At 45.0% G+C, this 20,970-nt stretch overlaps 1 protein-coding gene across 4 annotated transcripts in view; it reads right to left on the bottom strand.

Moving 5' to 3' along the window:
- LOC140715474 (EF-hand calcium-binding domain-containing protein 6-like) overlaps positions 1 to 20,970 on the bottom strand; it is a 74,276-nt gene that overhangs the window by 19,236 nt on the left and 34,070 nt on the right. For all 4 annotated transcript variants that reach the window (XM_073027718.1, XM_073027721.1, XM_073027720.1 and 1 more), the window contains 5 exons: positions 20,561 to 20,661; positions 17,190 to 17,267; positions 16,265 to 16,438; positions 10,373 to 10,501; positions 1,253 to 1,404 (listed from right to left, as the gene is read on the bottom strand). In XM_073027718.1, coding sequence (XP_072883819.1) covers positions 1,253 to 1,404; positions 10,373 to 10,501; positions 16,265 to 16,438; positions 17,190 to 17,267; positions 20,561 to 20,661 — 634 coding nt within the window. The remainder of the gene's footprint in view (positions 1 to 1,252; positions 1,405 to 10,372; positions 10,502 to 16,264; positions 16,439 to 17,189; positions 17,268 to 20,560; positions 20,662 to 20,970) is intronic.

Here is a 20,970-nt window from a genome sequence, read left to right as displayed (position 1 = left end):
GCGGGCCAGCCAGCATCGATGGAAAAGTGTACAGTTGACATTTCGGGCTGAGACCCCTCATCAAGACTGGAGAAAAGAAGTTGAGGAGTCAGAGTAAGAGGGTGGGGGAGGGGAGGAAGAAACACAAGGTGATGGGTGAAATGGGGAGGGGGGAAGGAGTGGTGAAGTAAAGAGCTGGGAAGTTGATTGGTTAAAAATACAGGGCTAGAGAAGTACGAGTCTGATAGGAGAGGACTGAAGGCCATGGAAGAAAGAAAAGGGGTAGGAACATCAGAGGGAGGTGAGGGGCAGGCAAGGAGATAAGGTGAGAGAGGGAAAAGGGAATGGGGTTAGGTGAAGGAGAGAGGGGGAGAGGCCTCCCATTTTAATTCCACTTCCTATTCTCATTCTAACATGTCAGTCCATGGCCTCCTCTGCCGCCATGATGAGGCCTCACTCAACTTGGAGGAGCAACACCTTATATTCCGTCTGGGTAGTCTCCAACCTGACTGCATGAACATCGATTTCTCAAGCTTCCAGTAATGAAACCCCCACCCTTCACCATTTCCTTCTTCCACCTTACCTCCTTAACCTGGCCCTCATCTCCCTCTGGTGCTCCTCCCCCTTTTCTTTCATCCATGGCCTTCTGTCCTCTCCTATCAGACTCCTCCTTCTCCAGCCCTGTATCTCTTTCACCAATCGACTTCCCAGCTCTTTACTTCACCCCTCGCCCCTCCCCTCCCGGTTTCACCCATCACCTTGTGTTTCTTTCTCCCCCCCACCGTCTTACTCTACTCCTCATCTTTTTTTTCTCCAGTCTTGCTGAAGGGTCAACTGTTTACTCTTTACCATAGACACTGCCTGGCCTGCTGAGTTCCTCCAGCATTTTGTGTGTGTTGAGCAGACACAGGAGACTGCAGGAGATCAAATTCAGAATTTTTAAAATAACACGACTACTTGCCCAGAAACATAACTTTTCCTAAGGCCATTTGGTGCAGGTGGGATTTGGCCAGCAAGGGATAAACATGGGGCGTGCAGCCATCTTGAACTTCATCACTGATTGTAAACCTATTGGTCCATCCTAAAGCTGGCAACATACTATGGGACCACACACACACACCCCTCCCCACCCCCACCAATGAGAATTGATCCTCAGAATGATTTTCCTGACAGTATTATTGGGTGCCCAGCTACTGCACTCCACCAGTCAGATGTTTGATAGTTAAAACCATTCCCTGGTAACTTGAAGAATAGGAAAAATATCCACACGTACTGGGCTGATCTTCTGACAACCTGAATCGTTTTGTCTTGCCAAGAGCTGAGAAGGTTTTGTTCCATTCTTCACTTTGATCGCTTTTAGCCTGGAAGCCGAGTGTTCGCAGTAAACTGTCGGCTATAACAGTTCCAGTTTCATGGGGGTCATACCTGAAGGAAACATAAATAATTGTCTGCAGAGTCAATTTAAAAATAAAACAACAATGTGAAGGGCCATGAACAATCTGCTGAAGAAACTCAGCAGGTCAGCCAGCATCAGTGGGAATGGTGATGTTTCAGGTCTGTAAAGGACCAATGCAAAGCCAAGAAAATGCAGGATATAGTACCTGATGGTAGCAAGACTTAAATTAGCTTTTGCACACCTAGGCCACTACGTAACAGCATAAACCTAAATGGAGCTGAACAAAGTGCTGTGTTCAAAAATGGACATAATGTTATGTATTATAGACATTACACCATAAGGCTACTTTAGTGGCGGGGTGGCAATACGTCACTACCAAAAGAGGTGTAAGATGCTCCTTCCCTCCGCTACCCTGCAGGTCACTCTTGGCCAAGGTGTAGCACCTGTTTAGCCCCTGATCAGGGTCACATGAAGCCATGGGAGCAGGTGGTGCATATCACAAGTCCTGGTTATGCGACCACTGACGCCAGGCAGGCAATCTCTGAAGAGTATTGATAATGGCTGGGGTCACCCGTCTTGTAAAGAGACTGCCCAGAAGAAGGCAATGGCAAACCACTTCTGTAGAAAAGTTTGCCAAGAAAAATCATGGTGATGAGACCATGATCGGCCATGTCATACAACACAGCACGTGAAGATGATGATGATAAAACCAATTGGCCCAATAAATCTGCTCCACCATTCACTCATGGTGGATTTATTTTCCCTCTCAATCCCTGTTGCTCTTGCTCAGTGTCCCCTCCCCCATAACTGATGTACTTTAAACCCTCCTGTTTAGCACTCGACAAATTTCCCTGCAAGGATATAGGCCCCTCTTTGTGTCACAACAACATACTCTGTTCTGGAGTCTGGACACCCTCACAGACAGGTAGCTGAAAGGGGTTGAGAGGTCAGCAATCACACTCATAAGAATACGCATCCCAGCCAATTATGGTTTATTTGTGGTTATTTTTAACTCCCTTCCTCTCATTTCAGTCTCGTCGAGTCAGGACTGAAGCACAGCGATGTCAACGCTCCCTGCTTATTTAGTCCATGTTCCAGGAAAGAAGATTACAATTTAGATTGACACTGTAAAGAAGCAGAATTTATTTAATATTAAGTTACTGCTTCCAAGCCATGGTAAGGGCATTAGATTTTAATTTGAGAGTTTCAGTTAGTAGCCCTGTTGGTCCAGCGTTTGTTATTTTTCCTTTTGTTCTGTACAGTTCTTATTAAAACTCAGTGGCCTGTTTATTCTGCTGACATGTCTATCCCCCTGCCCTTGGGCCATCACCCAACACCACGTCACTCTCGTTCAAATACCGTCACCTTCAGCCCAGAACAGAATGCAACGGTTCAGGGGCCGGATATGGCCTGTTTTGAGGAGCTGGGGTTGAGGAGGCTTGCCCGTTGGAGCTGGCCGAGCATGATCAGAGCCTCAAACCTGGGGGTTCAAGCCCGGGAAAGGACTGTGACCATGGACATGGAGGTTAATGTAGAGACAGCACCGAAGGCATCTCCCCAGTGTTTGCAGTTGATTACAGTCCAGGTACAGGGCAGTAACAGAGCAGTTAGTGCAATGCTAGGTACCATCAATCAGGGTTCAATTCCCACCACTCTCTGTAAGGAGTATGTGCACTCTCCCCATGTTTCCACCAGATGCTCTGGCTTCCTCCCACACTCCAAAAGGACATGTCGATTAGGCTCAGTGCTAGTACATTATGGGCATGCTACGTTGGCACCAGAAGTGTGGTGACACTTGTGTGCTGCCTCCAGCACATCTCGAACTGTGTTGGGCTTTTTTAACACAAACGATGCATTTCACTGCATACTTCGATGTACACGTGGCAATCTAGGGTGGCACTATTTCAGCTCAGAGTGTCGGAGTTCAGAGTTCTGTAAGGAGTCTGTATGTCCCCTCAATGGAATGTGTGAGTTTGCTCCCAGTGTTCTGCTTTCCTCTCACAGTACAAAGACATACCGGTTAGTAGGTTAACTGGTTATTGTAATTTTCCCATGATTAGGCTAGAGTTACATCATGGGTGCTGGGTGGCGTGGCTCAAAGGGCCAGAGGGGCTTATTCTGCTCTGTATCTCACTAAACAAATAAATATGTAAATACTATCTCAGAACCACACAAGATCATTGCTGTCTGTGGTCACATATGTGGTTCAGAGTAGAGTACTTGGCTGACATACAGAAGACCCAGGTTCAATTTCCAACCAACATTTTGCCACATGGTTTGCAAGTGCTTTGAGCAGAACAATGACAAATCTTGCAGAGCTGCTGCCTCCGGTTGCCGGAGAACTGGGTTTGATCCTGGCTTCAGGTGAAGATGCCGGTGTGCAATTTGTTCTTCCTGTAACCGCATGGGATTCCTTGGGATGCAATGGTTTCCTATCACACCCTAAAGACATGCCACTCTAAATTGCCTACGGTTTTTGGGCGAATGATAGAATCTGGTGGTAGCGGATGTGCGTTATATCTTGTAACTTCAAAACATTGAATTAATTCTAAGGAAGACGCGGGAGTCTGAAATCCGGGTCTAACTTTGAGTTTACTTTAAGTGAAGCACACCCGTATCACATGGTAGTGTGATGATGTACACAATTCACATATTTATACATATAACCCATAATGAATTATTTAAATGAACAAGAATGCTTAATCAAATAATATATATACAAGCTTACTTAAGTATTAAATACACAATGATGAGAATATGGGGAGATATTTAAAAATGAGTAATGCAGACAACTTTCCCTTTAATTTTTTTTTACAGCTGCATGTGAGCAAGAAATTTTTTACACCGCCTGAAAATGGTGCGGCACTTTAATAAATATATATAAAGAAAGTTCCAGCTGTGTGGCACAAAGACTATGTGTATGGGGGTATTTCAGTTATGGCGCAGCCGTGTGCCCACACAGCTTAGAGGCAACAGTGAATGCAGGATTAGTCTAAGTGGGTGGTCGGACTCAGTGAGCTGAAAGTCCGTTTCCATGTCATAACTCGGTTTGTACCGTAATGTGTAGTGACACTTGCAAAGCTTCCCCAAGCACATCCTCAGATCGTGCTGGTAACGACATAGTTCACTGTATGTTTCGAGGTATCTAAGATTAATAAATAAATATAATTTATTCTGGTTTTCTGTAACTCTAATAAACCAGGATTTTTGTGCTGCCATTAAAATCTTGATTTTCAAACAATTTTCCTCGGAAAGCCCAAGTCACCACAGACACGTGGTTTTCAATGTCAATGTTTGTCTTCATTGAGAAGTTGCTCTCAGGAAACAGGAAATGGTCAACACGTCTGCAGGCTAAGGGCTCCCAAACTTTTTATGACAGGGAACCCTACTATTGTTTGAAGGGTCCATGGGGTGCCTGGTTGGGAACCCCTGCTGTAGGCCTATATAACAGAGATAGCTGTTATTCTGCAGACTGGTTGGAATTTAGCTTTGTTTTGTAGATTTTAAATACAGTCGATTCCAGCTATTTGGGACACATCGGAACCAATACATTTTGGCCCAATTAAGCCGCTGTCCCAATTAGTTGCAGTTTCACAGAAGTAGCTAAAATAGTATAAAAAAGACAACTGAGTACCAAATTATATATGTCAATGAAATATAGAACAAACTAGAATACTACCAATGTATAAAATGTGTACTAGTTCCTAATACTCACTAATGAAGGAATTCATCCAATTTACGCTGCAGTGTTCTATTGATTGACTGTAAATGAACAAAATTAGCACAGACACCGAGTGCAGATAATAAATTGCCTTCATACAATTTCCAATGATTGCATTCTCAAACTCTTCATTTTCATTGTAATGTTCAAGGTGATTGTATAAATTTGAATAACTCATCGAAACCTTTGTAGTTGTTGAAGGAGTGAATTTGTTTCATTTACACTTCCGGCTGTTTCTGGCATCTCCAAGCCTGAATGCTTGAAACTGCAGTCAGCAAAACAGTTTTGAATTGTCATACAGTAGCAATGTGCTATACACAGCGCTGAAATAACGACACGCAGTCGGTAAGTCGTTTCGAGACTAGTTTATTCAAACTTCGCGGTGCTGGCATTTAATCCCTAGTGCCCACCTCTCCGGGTGGAAATGACATCAGAGGTGCATAATGAAAGTCTCCCCCCACGTGCTGGCTATTTGTGAGCCGGTTCGCCTGCGCAGAAAGTGGGTCGCCACATAACCCCCCCCCACCCCAGAACCGGCGATACACCCCCCCAATGTCCACAGTCTGGATCAGCCTCTGTTTGGGAGGTCTGCCTTTGCGCCGCGGTGCCTGAACCTCGACCGGCTGCACCAAGTCCACATGGGCTGGTTTGAGTCAGTCCACCGTGAAAACCTCCTCTTTCCCCCCAATGTCCAGAACGTATGTGGACCTGTGGCTGTTGATCACTTTGAACGGCCCCTCGTACGGCCGCTGTAGCGGTGCCCGGTGTCCGCTCCTTCGTACAAACACAAACTTACAGTTCTGCAGGTCTTTGGGTACATGGGCCAGGGTCCGTCCGTGCTGTGAAATCGGCACGGGGGCCAGATTGCCGAGCCTTTCGCGTAGTCTGTCCAGGACTGCTGTGGGTTCTTCCTCTTACCCCCTTGGGGCTGGTATGAACTCTCCTGGGACGGCCAGGGGTGCGTCGTACACCAATTCGGCCGATGAGGTGTGCAGATCCTCTTTGGGCGCTGTGCGAATTCCAAGCAGGACCCAGGGAAGCTCATCCACCCAGTTAGGTCCTCTCAGGCGGCCCACGAGAACCGACTTCAAGTGACGGTGGAAGTGTTCCACCAGTCTGTTCGACTGTGGGTGGTAGGCAGTAGTGTGGTGTAGCTGTGTTCCCAACAGGCTGGCCACAGCCGACCACAGGCTGGAGGTGAACTGTGCGCCTCTGTCGGAGGTAATGTGGGCCGGTACCCCGAAGCGTGCTACCCAGGTTGCGATCAGTGCTCGGGCGCAGGAATCGGCAGATGTGTCGGTGAGCGGGACTGCCTCTGGCCACCTCGTGAACCGGTCTACCATAGTTAGGAGGTACCGCGCTCCTCGGGACACTGGTAGGGGGCCCACGATATCCACATGAATGTGGTCGAACCTCCGGTGGGTGGGTTCGAACTGCTGCGGCGGGGCTTTAGTGTGCCGCTGCACCTTGGCTGTTTGGCACCGCGCATGTTCTGGCCCATTCACTGACCTGCTTGCGAAGTCCGTGCCCCGCGAACTTGCTGGAGACCAGCCGGACGGTTGTCCTGATAGATGGGTGCGCCAAACCGTGTATGGAGTCGAAAACTCGCCGCCTCCAGGCTACCAGGACGATGGGGCGAGGTTGGCCGGTAGCCACGTCGCACAGGAGGGTCCTATCACCTGGGCCTACGAGAAAGTCTTGCAGCTGCAAACCCGAGACTGCGGTCCTGTAGCTGGGCATCTCGTCGTCTGCCTGCTGCGCCTCCGCCAGTGCTGCATAGTCCACCCCCAGGGACAGGGCCTGGACAGCTGGTCTGGAGAGTGTGTCCGCCACGACGTTGTCCTTTCCTGAGACATGCTGGATGTCCGTCGTGTACTCAGAGAGGTAGGACAGATGTCGCTGCTGGCGAGCCGACCAGGGATCGGACACCTTCGTGAACGTGAAGGTCAACGGTTTGTGGTCCGTGAACGCGGTGAACTGCCTGCCTTCTAAGAAGTACCTGAAATGCTGGATTGCCAGATACAGTGCCAACAGCTCCCGGTCGAAAGCACTGTACTTGATTTCGGGTGGTCGTAGGTGCTTGCTGAAGAACGCCAGGGGTTGCCAGCACCCCTCGATGAGCTGCTCCAGCACCCCACTGACTGCTGTGTCGGATGCGTCCACTGTGAGGGCGGTGGGAACATCCGTTCTGGGGTGCACCAGCATCGCGGCATCTGTCAAGGCTTCCTTGGCTTTAACGAAAGCGGCCGCGGCCTCCTCGTCCCAAGTAATGTCCTTGCCTTTACCCGACATCAGGGTGTACAAAGGGCGCATGATATGGGCTGCTGAGGGGAGGGAGCGGTGGTAGAAGTTCACCATACCAACGAACTCCTGCAGGCCTTTGACCGTGTTGGGCCGGGCAAAGTGACCGATCGCATCTACCTTGGCAGGCAGAGGTGTTGCCCCGTCTTTGGTAATCCTGTGGCCCAGGAAGTCGATGGTATCGAGACCAAACTGGCATTTGGCCGGGTTGACCATGAGGCCGAAATCACTCAGGCGGGAGTAGAGCTGGCGGAGGTGGGTCAGATGCTCCCGGCGACTACTGCTGGCTATTAGGATGTGGTCTAAATAGATGAACGCAAAGTCCAGGTCGCGTCCCACCGCATCCATTAGCTGCTGGAACGTCTGTGCGGCATTCTTCAGGCCGAATGGCATTCGGAGGAACTCGAACAGGCCGAACGGGGTGATGAGTGCTGTTTTGGGGATGTCTTCAGGGTGCACCGGGATTTGACGGTATCCCCGGACGAGGTCTACTTTGGAAAATATTCTTGCCCTGTGCAGGTTTGCTGCAAAGTCCTGTATGTGCAGCACGGGGTAGTGGTCTGGAGTGGTAGCCTCGTTCAGTCTGCAGTAGTCGCCTCATGGTCTCCAACCCCCAGCTGCTTTGGGCACCATGTGCAGGGGGGAGGCCCATGGGCTGTTGGACCTCCGTATGATCCCCAATTCCTCCATCCTCTTGAACTCCTCCTTCGCCAGGCGGAGCTTTTCCGGGGGGAGCCTTCGTGCGTGGGCTTGGAGGGGTGGTCCCTTGGTCGGGATGTGGTGCTGAACATCGGCTGTGAGCTCGCAAGAAGTCCGCCCCCAGGAGTGGTTGGGCCACGGCGGCCAGTGTGAAGTCCCACGTGAACCAGCTGGCACCGAACTGCAGCTGCACTGTGCGGGTGCCATTGGTCTGTATCGTGCTGCCGTTTGCGGCCCTCAGCGTGGGTCCTGGCTTCCTGTTGCGGGTGTCGTACCCCGTCGGGGGCAAGATGCTGATTTCCACTCCCGTGTCGACCAAGAAATGGCGTCCCGACTGTTTGTCCCAGACATACAAGAGGCCGTCCTGGTGGCCAGCCGCCATAGTCATTAGCAGCAGCTGGCCCTGGCCCTGGCCCTTACAGGGTGTGTGACAATGGCGGGCTTTTGTGCCCCACCGCTGGTGATAGAAACACCACTGTTCACTGGCCTCCTCACTCCTGCCTCTGTGTTGTGTGCGCCCCCCTGCCGGGCCTGGTCTGGTCTGCTGTTGGGCGCGTGGCCTGGTAATCTGACTGACGGACGTAGCACGTCTGCCTGGGCCGCCACCTTCTGGGGGTCGCTGAAATCTGTGTCGGCCAGCAGCAGATGTATGTCCCCGGGCAGTTGCTCTAGGAACACTTGCTCGAACATGAGGCAGGGCTTGTGTCTGTCAGCCAGGGGCAGCATCTCGTTCATCAATGCTGACGGCAGTCTGTCTCCCAAACCGTCCAGGTGAAGCAGGCGGGCACCCTGCTCATGCCGCGAGAGGCCAAAGGTCCCAATGAGCAGTGCTTTGAATGCTTCATATTTGCCTTCCTCCGGGGGCGACTGTATGAAATCCACAACCTGGGCGGCCGTCTCCTGGTCAAGGACGCTCACCACGTGATAGTAACACGTGGAATCAGAGGACATCTGCCGAATCTGGAACTGGGCTTCTGCTTGGCTAAACCACACGTGTGGTCGCAGCGTCCAGAAAGTCAGCAGTTTTAGCGAAACTGCATGAACAGATGAAGAGTCGGTCAATTTTGGTCCAAATACCGTTTGGACCGTCGGGGTCACCAATGTAGCGATGTGCTACACACAATGCTGAAATAACGACCTGCAGTCGGTAAGTCGTTTCGAGACTAGTTTATTCAAACTTCGCGTCGCTGGCATTTAATCCCTAGCGCCCGCCCTCTCTGGGCGGAAATGACGTCAGAGGCGCATTATCAAAGTCTCCCCCCCGCGCGCTGGCTATTTGTGAGCCGGTTCGCCTGCGCAGAAAGTGGGTTGCCACAATACTGCTTATTTCTTGCCAACTATCTGTGACAAAAAATCACTGCTTTTTGAACACAAGCACACAAAACTGATGCTATAGAAAAATTGTTTGCTCTTAGCACAGTGTAGTCTAATGGCCACACAAGTGCACACTTCTGACCCTAGTTAGAAACTTTTTGGCAACATTCATCTGTCCCAAATATGCAGCTGCCCCAATTAACCAGAATCCACTGTATAACTTATATTTTTGCAAACTTCAGCAAATGAGTTGATCATAACTTGGGACTTAAACTCCAAGTAGGTTTTATTCCCTGGAAGTCATTCCTAAATCATCTGCACTCTGTTCTACCTCTGGACAAATACCGTTCATCCATTGTCTCTGTTGTCACTGACCTACTTTGACTCGCAGTTAAATTAACTGGTTAACTTTTAAATTATCATCTTTGATTTCAAATCAATGCATAACTTTTCTTTGCAGTCTTGGTAAATTCTTCAGCCCTGCAGTCCTAATTGTTTTTTATATCATAAACAATGTCTTTTTACAGCTGTGCGAACCAAGAGGGCAGGAAATTTTTATGCAGCCTAAAAATTCCACAGCATTTTAAAAGTTGTTTTTTTTTTGTAATATGCATACCATGAGTATTTAAAATGAAAATTAGAAAATCACAAACTTTTGGTTTTATTTATTAATTGGTGTAATGAAATACAGTACAACAAAGAAAATCTTTCTCATTTCATAAACTTTTCCTAGCTGCGTCCAGCTGCACGGCACAAAGGCTATGTGCACGGGAGCATTTCAGTTCCTGCAAGGCCACGTGTCCGTGCAGCTTAGAGGGAATGGTGATCATAAACCTGCTAATATGACTCTTCCTTCAAAGTTGTGGAGAAATTAAGTTCTGTGGAATCACAATTAAACCATGAAAACATTTGCTATGAAGCACTTCAATAATAGCAGCATCATCATTAATAAATTTCCATACCTCTTCAACAGTTTTTTGAATTCTTCATGCTCCATTTCTATTCCTAGCTGATACAAGACATTTTGAAATGTGGCTGGAAACATTCTGCCATTATCCATCCCAGTGAAAAGATCTTTCACTTCCAGAGGTCTGCATTTAATAAAAATTGATGAGTTATTCAAATAAACACATTTTTAAAGAAACAGCGCAAATGGAGCAAAGAGATAAACACACAGGAAATTGAGATACAGATTTGAACGGTTCTGTGTTGAAGCTCAATATATATATGTAAATGAGTCATATAGTAAAAAAGGATCTGGTGATTTCCCAGCATATATGATGAATGAACGCTTCTCGGGCTTCCAGTCTGATACAGGTATCAGTTATAACTGACGTTTTAATGACAAATTCTGCCATATTCTGAAGAGTTTATCACTGAAGTGTCAGTTATAATTGATACCTGTATCAGACTGGAAGCCTGAGAAGAGTTTATTTGTCATATAATAGTTGTGTGATGTCATCTTCAGAATCAGAATCAGGTTTAATCTCACCAGCATATGTCCTGAAATTTGTTACTTATCGGCAACAGTACAATGCATGATAATATAGAGAAAAAATACATCAATTAATTTCAGTAAGTATATACAGTGCCTACAAAAAGTATTCAAACCCCTTGGAAGTTTTCATGTTTTATTGTTTTACAACATTGAATCACAGTAGATTTAATTTGGCTTCTTCGACACTGATCAACAGAAAAAGATTCTGTTGTACTTAAAACATTACACCCTGAAAACTTCCAAGGGGATTGAACACTTCTTATAGGCACTATATATGCATATTAAATAGTTAAAATAAAAATAATGCCAAATCAGAAATAATAAAAAGAAAAGTGAGGTAGTGTTCATGGGTTCAATGTCCATTTAGGAATTGGATGTCAAAGGTGAAGAAGCTGTTCCTGAATCACTGAGTGTGTGCCTTCAGGTTTCTGTACCTCCTTCCTGACTGCAACAATGAGAAGAGGGCATGTCCTAAGTGATGGGGTCCTTAATGATGGCCACCACCTTTCTGAGATGCTGCTCCTTGAAGATGTCTTGGATACTTCGAAGACTAACACCCCATGATGCAGCTGTCTAATTTTACAACTTTCTGCAGCTTTCAATTCTGTTCAGTAGCACCACCCCCCCCCCCACCATACCAGATGCAATGCAAGTAATATGGTAATTGTAATTCATTTGCGACCAAGGGTACACACCATGTGAAGTTCTTGGCATCCCCTTGAGAATGTTATGAGCTGTCATCACTAACTCTACTGATTTTCATGCACAGCGTCCAAAATCACTGCTACGAGAGATGACGGTAGTCAAAACAATCTATGCATATCAGCTCCAGCTTGACAAGAATGCTTGGAAGAAAATTCCTGAAGTGCCTACTATACTTTCTGGAAATACCAAGAAAGGAAAACTCAGAAGGTCGGCCAGCATTTCTACTGAGGGATAAACTTGAACTATGTCAGAGATTTGCACAGATCAAAAAAATTTAAAGAAGTTGCTGGAAACAAGCAGCCGATCAGGTGGCACCTATGGAGGGAGAAAAAGTGTAGGCACCCAGCCGGGAAGGCATCTCTGCAGTCACCTGGTGTAAGTTCTCTTGCTAGCCAAACTTTAAAACTTCGGCTGTGATTCCACCTGTTCCCAAAAACTTGCTCTATAGTTGCCATTGGGTCTTTCCAACTTTGTATCGGTCAGCAGCAGCGACGAAGCTGGACAAAAAAAGACTGCTGTGGCACTGAATCAAAGGCAGTGTTGTGGCTCTTTCCTTCCAGTGGGTGTTGACTGTCTTTGTATTGTGGAGTTCACCTCATTTCTTGCCTCTTTATGGATGGGATCCAGGGTGTCTTGTCAGCACCAAAGTGTCTGCGTGTGTCAGGAGTATCAGTGCTCTACTGGGCCCCCTGTGCTCTTTCCATTTATTTTCTATTCCTTTCATCCTAGATTTTCTGCTGCAACACAAACTTCAGGTTCCTGTGGAGCTGTTTCTTTTCCCATGAGATATGGTGACATTTCGACTCCAAGAATATCTGAAGTTTGTCATTAATTAATTCCTAGGTCTCCAGGGAGTTTTCTTCAAACGGGTCCTTGTTCTTATTGGTAGTGAAGCTAAGTGTCCCTTCACAGACGCCAATAATGGTGAGCTTCCATAAATCCTGTTGACTGGGAATCAACTGATTGTGAAGTGAATTCTGAGAAGAGTTACTTTTGTGTGACCTTTGAAAGTCTAATATATCAGAATCAGAATCAGGTTCAATATCACCGGCATGTGTTGTGAAATTTGTTCTTTTGCAGCAGCAATGTTACAAAGTACTGCCTCCGCAAAATAATAATTAAAAAACTATAAATTACAATATGTACAGTGCTGTGCAAAAGTCTTAGGCAAATATATATAGCTAGGGTGCCTAAAACTTTTGCACAGTACTGTAGTAATTTTATGTATTGCACTGTACTGCTGTTGCTGCAAAAAAAAACAAATTTCATGACATTTGTAAGTGATGATAAACCTGATTCTGATATGGCTCTCTACTGTGGACTGAAAGCAGGAAGGGGACAGAGAGAGGTGAATCATGGCTGGAAAAGGGGGAAGGGAGAGGGAAGGGGATGGGAAGCTCCAGATCATTCTGTAATGATCAATGAACCAATTGCTTGGAATCAAATGACCTTGCCTGGTGTCTCAGGGCTGGGTGTGGCCGTACCTGTGCCAACCACCCCCTCCCCCGCCTATGGCACTCCTTCTCTGCCACCTGTCCCACGCCCCTCCCGCAGCACTCCACCCTCATCATTCCCAACATCCTTTGTTCTCGCCAGATTTACAAACTCACTCTCTGCTCCACATTGACAAATACAGTACTGTGCAAAAGTCTTAGTCACCCTAGCTATATCTATGTCCCCAAGACTCTTGCACAGTACCATATATACAGTATATAAAAATCAATTAAATTAAATTAGTAGTGCAAGAAGAGAGGGGAAAAAAAGTAGTGAGGTAGTGTTCATGGGTTCAATGTCCATTCAGAAATCTGATGGCAGAGGGGAAGAAGCTGTTCCTGAATCATTGAGTGTGTGCCTTCAGGATCCTGTACCTCCTTCCTGATGGTGGCAATGAGAAGAGGGCATGTCCTGGATTTGGGTCCTTAATGATGGATGCTGCCTTGTTATTTACTCCCAATAAGCTCCTGGTCACTTCCTAAAATAGAATTTACCTAACTGTTTGAGTCCCAATATGCATAAGAGGAACACAAAAGATAAAGAAAACAAGGGAGGGAATTCAAGCTTCAAAGTCAAACTCTTGGATTTCCCATCATCTGGGTTCAATATTAGAACGTAGAATGATACAGCACAGGAACAGGAGATACGGCCCACAATGTCGTGCCAAAATAATTAAATTAGTAATCAAATGACTATCTAAACTAATCCCTCTGCCTACACAATGCTCATATCCTTCTATTTTCCTCACATTCATGTATCTATCTGAACATCTCTTAAAAGTCTCTAATATTTCTGCCTCTACCATCACCCCAGACAGCACAATCCAGGAGCCAACCACTCTCTGTGTAAAACACCTCCTTTGAGATTACTCCCTCTCACCTAAAATACATGGTCTATGGTATTAGACATTTCCACCCTGGGAAATAGCCCCAGTCTGTAATTATCAATGCTTCTTACAATCTTATACACCTCAATCAGATCTCCCCTCAGCTTCCAGAGAAAACAACCCAAGTTTCAGAATCAGGTTTAACGTCGCCGACATATGGCTCAATACATAATAATAGAAAAAAAATGTGAATTGCTGTAAGTATATACTGTATGTATATTAAACAGTTAAATTAAATATACATCAAAATAAAAGAGAGGTGAGGTAGTGTTCATGAGTTCAATGTCCATTTAGAAATCTGATAAGAGAGGGGAAGAATCTGTTCCTGAATCGTTGAGTATGTGTCTTCAGGCTCCTGTACTTTCTCCCTGATGGTAGCAATGAAACAAGGCATGTCCTGGGTGATGGGGGTCCTGGATGTCGCCTTTTTGATGCAAAGCTGCTTGAAGATGTCCTGGTGTCCTGGCTACTATGGAGAGAGTGCCCATGATGGAGTTGAGGAAGTTTCCAGCTTTCGGCATCTTATTTCGACCCTGTGCAGCAGCACCTTGCCCCCGCACCCCCCCCCCCATACTAGTTGGAATGCTCTCCATGGACATTGGTAGAAATCTGCAAGTGTCTTTGTTGATATACCAAATTTCCTCAAACTCCTAATGAAAGATATATCCTCAGAGAACAGGAACTTGGAATTGCTGTCTCTCTCCATTTCTGGTCCCTCTATGAGGATTGGTGTGTGTTCCCTTGTCTTACCCTTTCTGAAGTCCACAATCAGTTCCTTGGTCTTACTGACGTTGAGTGTAAGGTTGTTGCTGCAAAATCATAGCTGATATATCTCACTTCTGTAAGCCCTCTCGTCACCATCTGAAATTCTGCCAACAATAGTTGTATCATCAGCAAATTTATAGATGGCATTTGGGCCATGCCTAGCCCCACAGTCCTGGGTATTGAGAGAGTAAAGTGGTGGGTTAAGCACACGTCCCTGAGATGCACCAGTGTTGATTGTCAGCGAGGTGGAGATGTTATTTCCAATCCGCACAGACTGTGGTCTTCAGGTTAAGAAGTCAAGGGTCCAGTTGCAGAGGGAGGTGCAGAACCCCACGTTCTGGAGCTTTTCGATCAGAAATTTGGAATAATTGTGTTAAATACTGAGCTGCAGTCAATAAATAGCGTGCAGACATAGGTACTTACATTGTTCAGCTAATCCAAGGCCGTGTGAAGAACCAATGAGATCACATCTGCTGAAGACCTATTGTGGCAATAGGCAAATTACCAATCTCTCATTGTAGACCATGCTCTCTAATCCAGGCAACACCTGTTAAACATTCTCTGCACCCTCTTCAATGCCTCAATATCCTTCTTCTAATGAGGTGACCAGAACTGTATGCAATACTGTAGTTCTGTATGCAGAACTGTAGCAACACACACACAAAATGCTGGAGGAACTCAGCAGGCCAGGCAGCATCCAGGAAAAGAGTACAGTCGATGTTTCAAGCCGAAATCATTCAGCAGGACTGGATGAGGAGTCGATTTAAGATGTGGGGGGGGGGGGAGAGAATCACAAGGTGACAGGTGAAACCTGAAGGGGGAGGGATGAAGTAAAGAACTGGGAAGTAAATTGGTGAAAGAAACAGAAGGCCATGGAAGAAAAAAAAAGGGAAGGAGCACCAGAGGGAGTCGATGGGTGGGCAAAGAGGTAAGGTGAGAGAGGGAAAAGGGGATGGGAAATAATGAAGGGGGGTGTTAGGGGCATTACCGGAAGTTTGACAAATCGGTGTTCATGCCATCGGATTGGAGGCTAACCAAACGGAATATAAGGAGTTGTACAAAATAGCGACCATACTCTTTTCCTAGATGCTGCCTGGCCTGCTGAATTTCTCTGGCATTTTGTGTGCTTTGCTTGAATTTCCAGCACCTGTAGATTTTCTCTTGCTTGCAATAGTCTAGGTGTGGCCTAACTAGAGTTTTATAAAGCTGGGACATGACCGATTCTGATGCACTACAGCACAGAAACAGACCCTTCAGCCCATCAAGTCTACTGATCTATTATGTTGCGAGGTATCAAAGTTGCTCAAGCTCTCCAGTTAAATGTTGCATTCCCATGTGAAAGTGGGCAACATGCAAGGTGGAGCTCATCCTTATTAAGCGCTTCAACAAAAATAATTTCTCCATCATGGACACTATCCTCCATAGTATCCAGGACATCTTCAAGGAGCAATGCTTTGACAAATAGCATTCTTGTAGTTATATATTATAATGTATTTGTCACAGTACCTTTCCATCACCATTGCCTTCAGCTGCAAATGAGCTTGTGTTGAACTCAGCATTTTGCTTTCACTGGGTCTTTTCACAGGATCCATCCAAGCTGGATAACCCTTTGGTTCTTGTTCTTTGAAATGCGAACAGAAGTTTTCAAAGGTAATGACAGTCTTTTCATTAAGTTTAAGCCTGTAATTGACAAATGTTGAACAATACCCATCAATGGAAGTAGCTGAACAGTGAATTAATCCTCCGTGCATTAGACAGGAACACTGCAATGTGGATTCCATCTTTGGTTTGTTTATTTAGAGGTTCAGCACGGAGCAGGCCCTTCTGGCCCTTCGAGCTGTGCTGCCCCACAACCCCGGTTTAACCCTGACCAAATCATGGAACAACTGACAATGCCCAATTAACCGAGTAACTGGTGTGTCTTTGGACTGTGGGAGTAATCTGTAGCACCTGAGGAAAATGCGCACATTTGACAGCACGGACCTACAGGCTCCTTACAAAGGATGCCGGAATTGAACTCCGAACTCCGGTACGCCCCAAGCTGTATTAGTGTCGCACCAGCCGCTATGTGACTGTGGCTATTGTGGTTTATGTTCATATTGGTCCTTCCCTGACAGCTTGGTTGATAGTTATGAAAGCTCCTCCAATATATCAAGCAGCCTAACTTACACATCAGTTTAAAAAAAGCAAATTATATAGGAATTAAGTTTTACATTACATCTTACATACAAGATTATGCACGTATTATCAAAATCTACACAATTTATTAGGAAAAAAACCTGATTATAACTGCATTATTATTAAGGTTCCTCTATTCAATCAGATGACCAAAATTCCTAAACATAAAGTACACTGCAGATACTGTGGTCAAATCAAGACGTACAAAAATTCCTGCCATTTCTTACCATTTAAAGTATTTATTGGGACGTACCTGAGCAGAAGATGATAGAACTCATTTGTAGCAATAAATCGTTTCAGAAATCGAGTTAGAACTGTCAACAAGACTTCTCTGAAGGGTAAAACAAGAAATATTGATACATTATATATTGCATATCCATGAATAATATTTTTATTTATAATGCTGAATTGTATTGGATCACATATTTCTGTACTAAGCTGGTCATTTGGTTACATTTGCCATCCTAAGTAAATATATAATCGGTCATAAGAAATTACACCGGTAGATTTGATGGTCACCATGGTATATTTATGAAACAAAGTTATAATCTGGACTAATACACATTTCAAACTTCAAAGTTCAACATCCATTTTATTATCAAAGCTCATATGTCACCATATATAACCCTGAGATTTACTTTCCTGCAAACACACTCAGCAAATCTATAGAATAGTAGCTTTAACAAGATCAATGAGAGATCAACCTGAGTACAGAAGACAGCAAACTGTGCAAATGCAAATATAAATCAATACCAATAAATAATAAGAATGGGAGCTAGTGAGATAAAGAGTCCTTTAAGTGAGATCACTGGTTGTGGGAGCATCTCAATGGATGGGCAAGTGAGAGTAGTTATTCCCTTTTGTTCAAGAGCCTGATGGGTGAGGGATAGTAATTGTTCTTGAACCACTTGGTGTGAATCATAATCAACAGCTTATCTATTTGAACAGTGATAGAAAAATAAGTAAGCAATCTAAAGATAGGAAAGGAATTAAAAGCCTTTCTTCTTAATCACTACCAACAGAATACTTGGAACCTACACTGGGACATCCAGTGAAATAATTTGTAATGACTGTTGCAATCCAAGGTGAAACAAAGTCAAATAAAGTATAATGGCAGGAAATGAATCTTTTGAATCAACCAAAAATGATCTCTGGCAGTGTAAAGCGATCGTGCAAACCACTATGCTACTCTATCACCCCCTATGATAAATAAATTCACTTTGACTCCATTTGATCAATTTTTGCCCAATTATGTGCCCCATCATTATCAGCTGCTTTTACCCTTCTCACAGCTTTGTGGGGCAAAAATTTCCCTAATTCCCCCTATGTTTGTGGCATCTGCAGATTTGTTTACAGTATATTTACTTCCTTTCTCTAAATCATTAGCCTATCATCCCTGTAGTTACCTTATCAGTTCCAGGCTACAAACCTGAATAGGGTGTTCACGCTCATCCCTACTCACTGCTTCCTGCTAATTATAATTAGCTAAGTATCTATCCATTGCTAATATATTACTTCCAGGACTATAACTTTCTATCACATGAAATAATTATTTGTGTCTATCTTGTATGCTTTTTGAAAATACAAATAAATTACATCTACAAATTCTCTTCTATTCATTCTAGCTAATATTTACTCAAAGAATTATAATAAATTAATTAGATATAACTTCCCCCTTCATGAATTCATGCTGGTTGACTCCAATAGAACCTATTCTTGGCTGTAGTTTTCCCAGGGTAAAGAAGCTGTTGATATTAAAATGCTATTTTTTTCAATGTAGATAGGTTCAAAGCTCACACTGTGTCAAATGCTGATTATATGCATCAGTTCTTTGTCAAGTCAGAGAAGTACAGCACAGAAACAGGCTCTTTGGCCCACCTAGTCCATGCTAAACCATTTAAACTGCCTACTCCCACTGACCAGGAAGGATGTAGTTCTAGATGCATATTTTGGAGGTTGCTTAGTGATAGGGCCCAAAAATAGATAATATTTAGAACACAGGTGACAGAGGATAAGTTTCAACAGCAAACATGAGGAAATCTGCAGATGCTGGAAATTCAAACAACAACACACACAAAATGCTAGTGGAACACAGCAGGCCAGGCAGCATCTATAGGGAGAAGCGCTGTCGACGTTTCGGGCCGAGTTTGTTTATTATGGGCTGTGTCGTTTGACACAGACAATCATGGTCTTTCCATGACCATGATTGTTCACGGCAAATTTTCTTCAGAAGTGATTTACCATTGCCTTCTCCTGTCTTTACAAGACGGCTGACCCCAGCCATTGTCGATATGCTTCAGAGACTGTCTGCCTGGCGTCAGTGGTCGCATAACCTGGTCTTGTGATATGCACCAGCTGCACATATGACCATCCTCCCATGGCTTCACGTGACCCTGATCGGGGGAGATAAGCAGGTCCTACACCTTGCTCAAGGGGAACCTGCAGGCTAGCAGAGGGAAGGAGCGCCTCACACCTCCTTTGGTAGAGATGTATTGCCACCCCAACACCCATAGAATATAAACAGAAGAATAACCTGAGGCAGCATGGCCTTGACCTCAGTTTTCTCCTGAACAAAGATCAGATTCAGTGGGAAGCTCACTGGGGAAGCCATTGCTCCCATTGTGATTCTGTTGGAAAACTGGATGCAACAAAAGCAAACATCTGGAATTCTAGCATTCTGCAGTAGCGCAGCAGTTAGTGCAATATTATTACAGCCTGGGACATCAGAGTTCAATTCTGACATCACCTGAAAGGAGTCAGTACATCCTTCCCATAAAATGTATGGGCTTTCCCAGGTCCTCCAGTTTCCTCCCGTAATCCAAAGACACACTAGTTAATCAGTCATTGTAAATTTTCCTGTGGTTATGCTAGGGTTAAATCAGGAGCTGCTGGGCAGCACGGCACAAAGGGCAGGAAGGGCCTCCTCCATGCTGTATCACTAAATAAAATAAACAATTAAATAATCATTGAATCTACTCTTTACCTCTATAACACCTGACACTGAAACTTTGGAGATTTCCATTTCATTGAATACCCTGTTCTCATGGGTACCAGGGAAATCCATGCAATGTAAAGATAACAATCTCTTCTCCCCTCAACTTCCTCCTTGTAATGAAGCTCCCCCCAGTTCAGATGATGTTTCTGTGCTTCTACTTATCAGTCACTGTGAATCAGTGCAATACCCAGGGTCTCAGTATTACTCTAATTTATATCTAATAAGAAGGACAAGGTGAAAACACGTGCTGTAAAATGCTGCCAAATTCATCCCTTGATGCTGCTTAGCCTCTGAACTGTACCCTCTGACCTGCAGATTGTTTCAATCATAGAGACAACCCTTCCTGTGTGAGCAAAGGTCTGAACTGTGCTGCTGGAAAATAAAAGATTAAAGTTCAGATAAACCTGGCAGAGTAGTCTGACATGAAGAACAGTGATTGTACATCTGTCAATGAAGACTTCGGTTGAGGTTGCCGCCAGTGACGACCCACATCATCAGAGAATTCTCACAAGATTAACCATTTAGTCCAGGAAATGGAGAATGGCTTACTCTGTTAAAATTGATCTCAATGTATATTTGTCTCTATTTGAAAAAAATAACAAGCTGTGGAAAACGGAGCAGTGCTTCACCTTGTCACATGACCCCTGCTGGTTGGGTCGTTTGCATGGAAGAGCTGCTTGAGACTGTAAAATCCACCTGATCTGATCTTTTCATGCAGTTGATATTGAAGCTGGGGAAAAAGACAAGTAACAATCAGGTTAAACAAGATGCTGTTTATAAAACCTTATTCTGAGGTTGATAATTTGCAGATCCTTCTAATGCCTATGGTCACAGATCAGGGTTTCTTCTATAAAAAAGTCCACAGCGTTCTATAATCTGAAAGATGCCATTTGTATATACCATGAATGAGGCAGCATGGCCAAAGTCTTGGGCACATATACAGTATATAGCTAGGGTGCCTGAGACGTTTGCACAGTACTGTATTTGTCGAAGTGCAGCGGAGAGCGAGTTTGTAAATCTAGCAGGAATGGCGAGGGTG

The sequence above is a fragment of the Hemitrygon akajei genome, chromosome 23 (genome assembly GCF_048418815.1).
Source record: "Hemitrygon akajei chromosome 23, sHemAka1.3, whole genome shotgun sequence".
NCBI classification, from domain to species: domain Eukaryota; kingdom Metazoa; phylum Chordata; class Chondrichthyes; order Myliobatiformes; family Dasyatidae; genus Hemitrygon; species Hemitrygon akajei.
The sequence above is the reverse complement of the archived record's forward strand: the minus strand, read 5'-3'. Positions and strand labels throughout refer to the sequence as shown.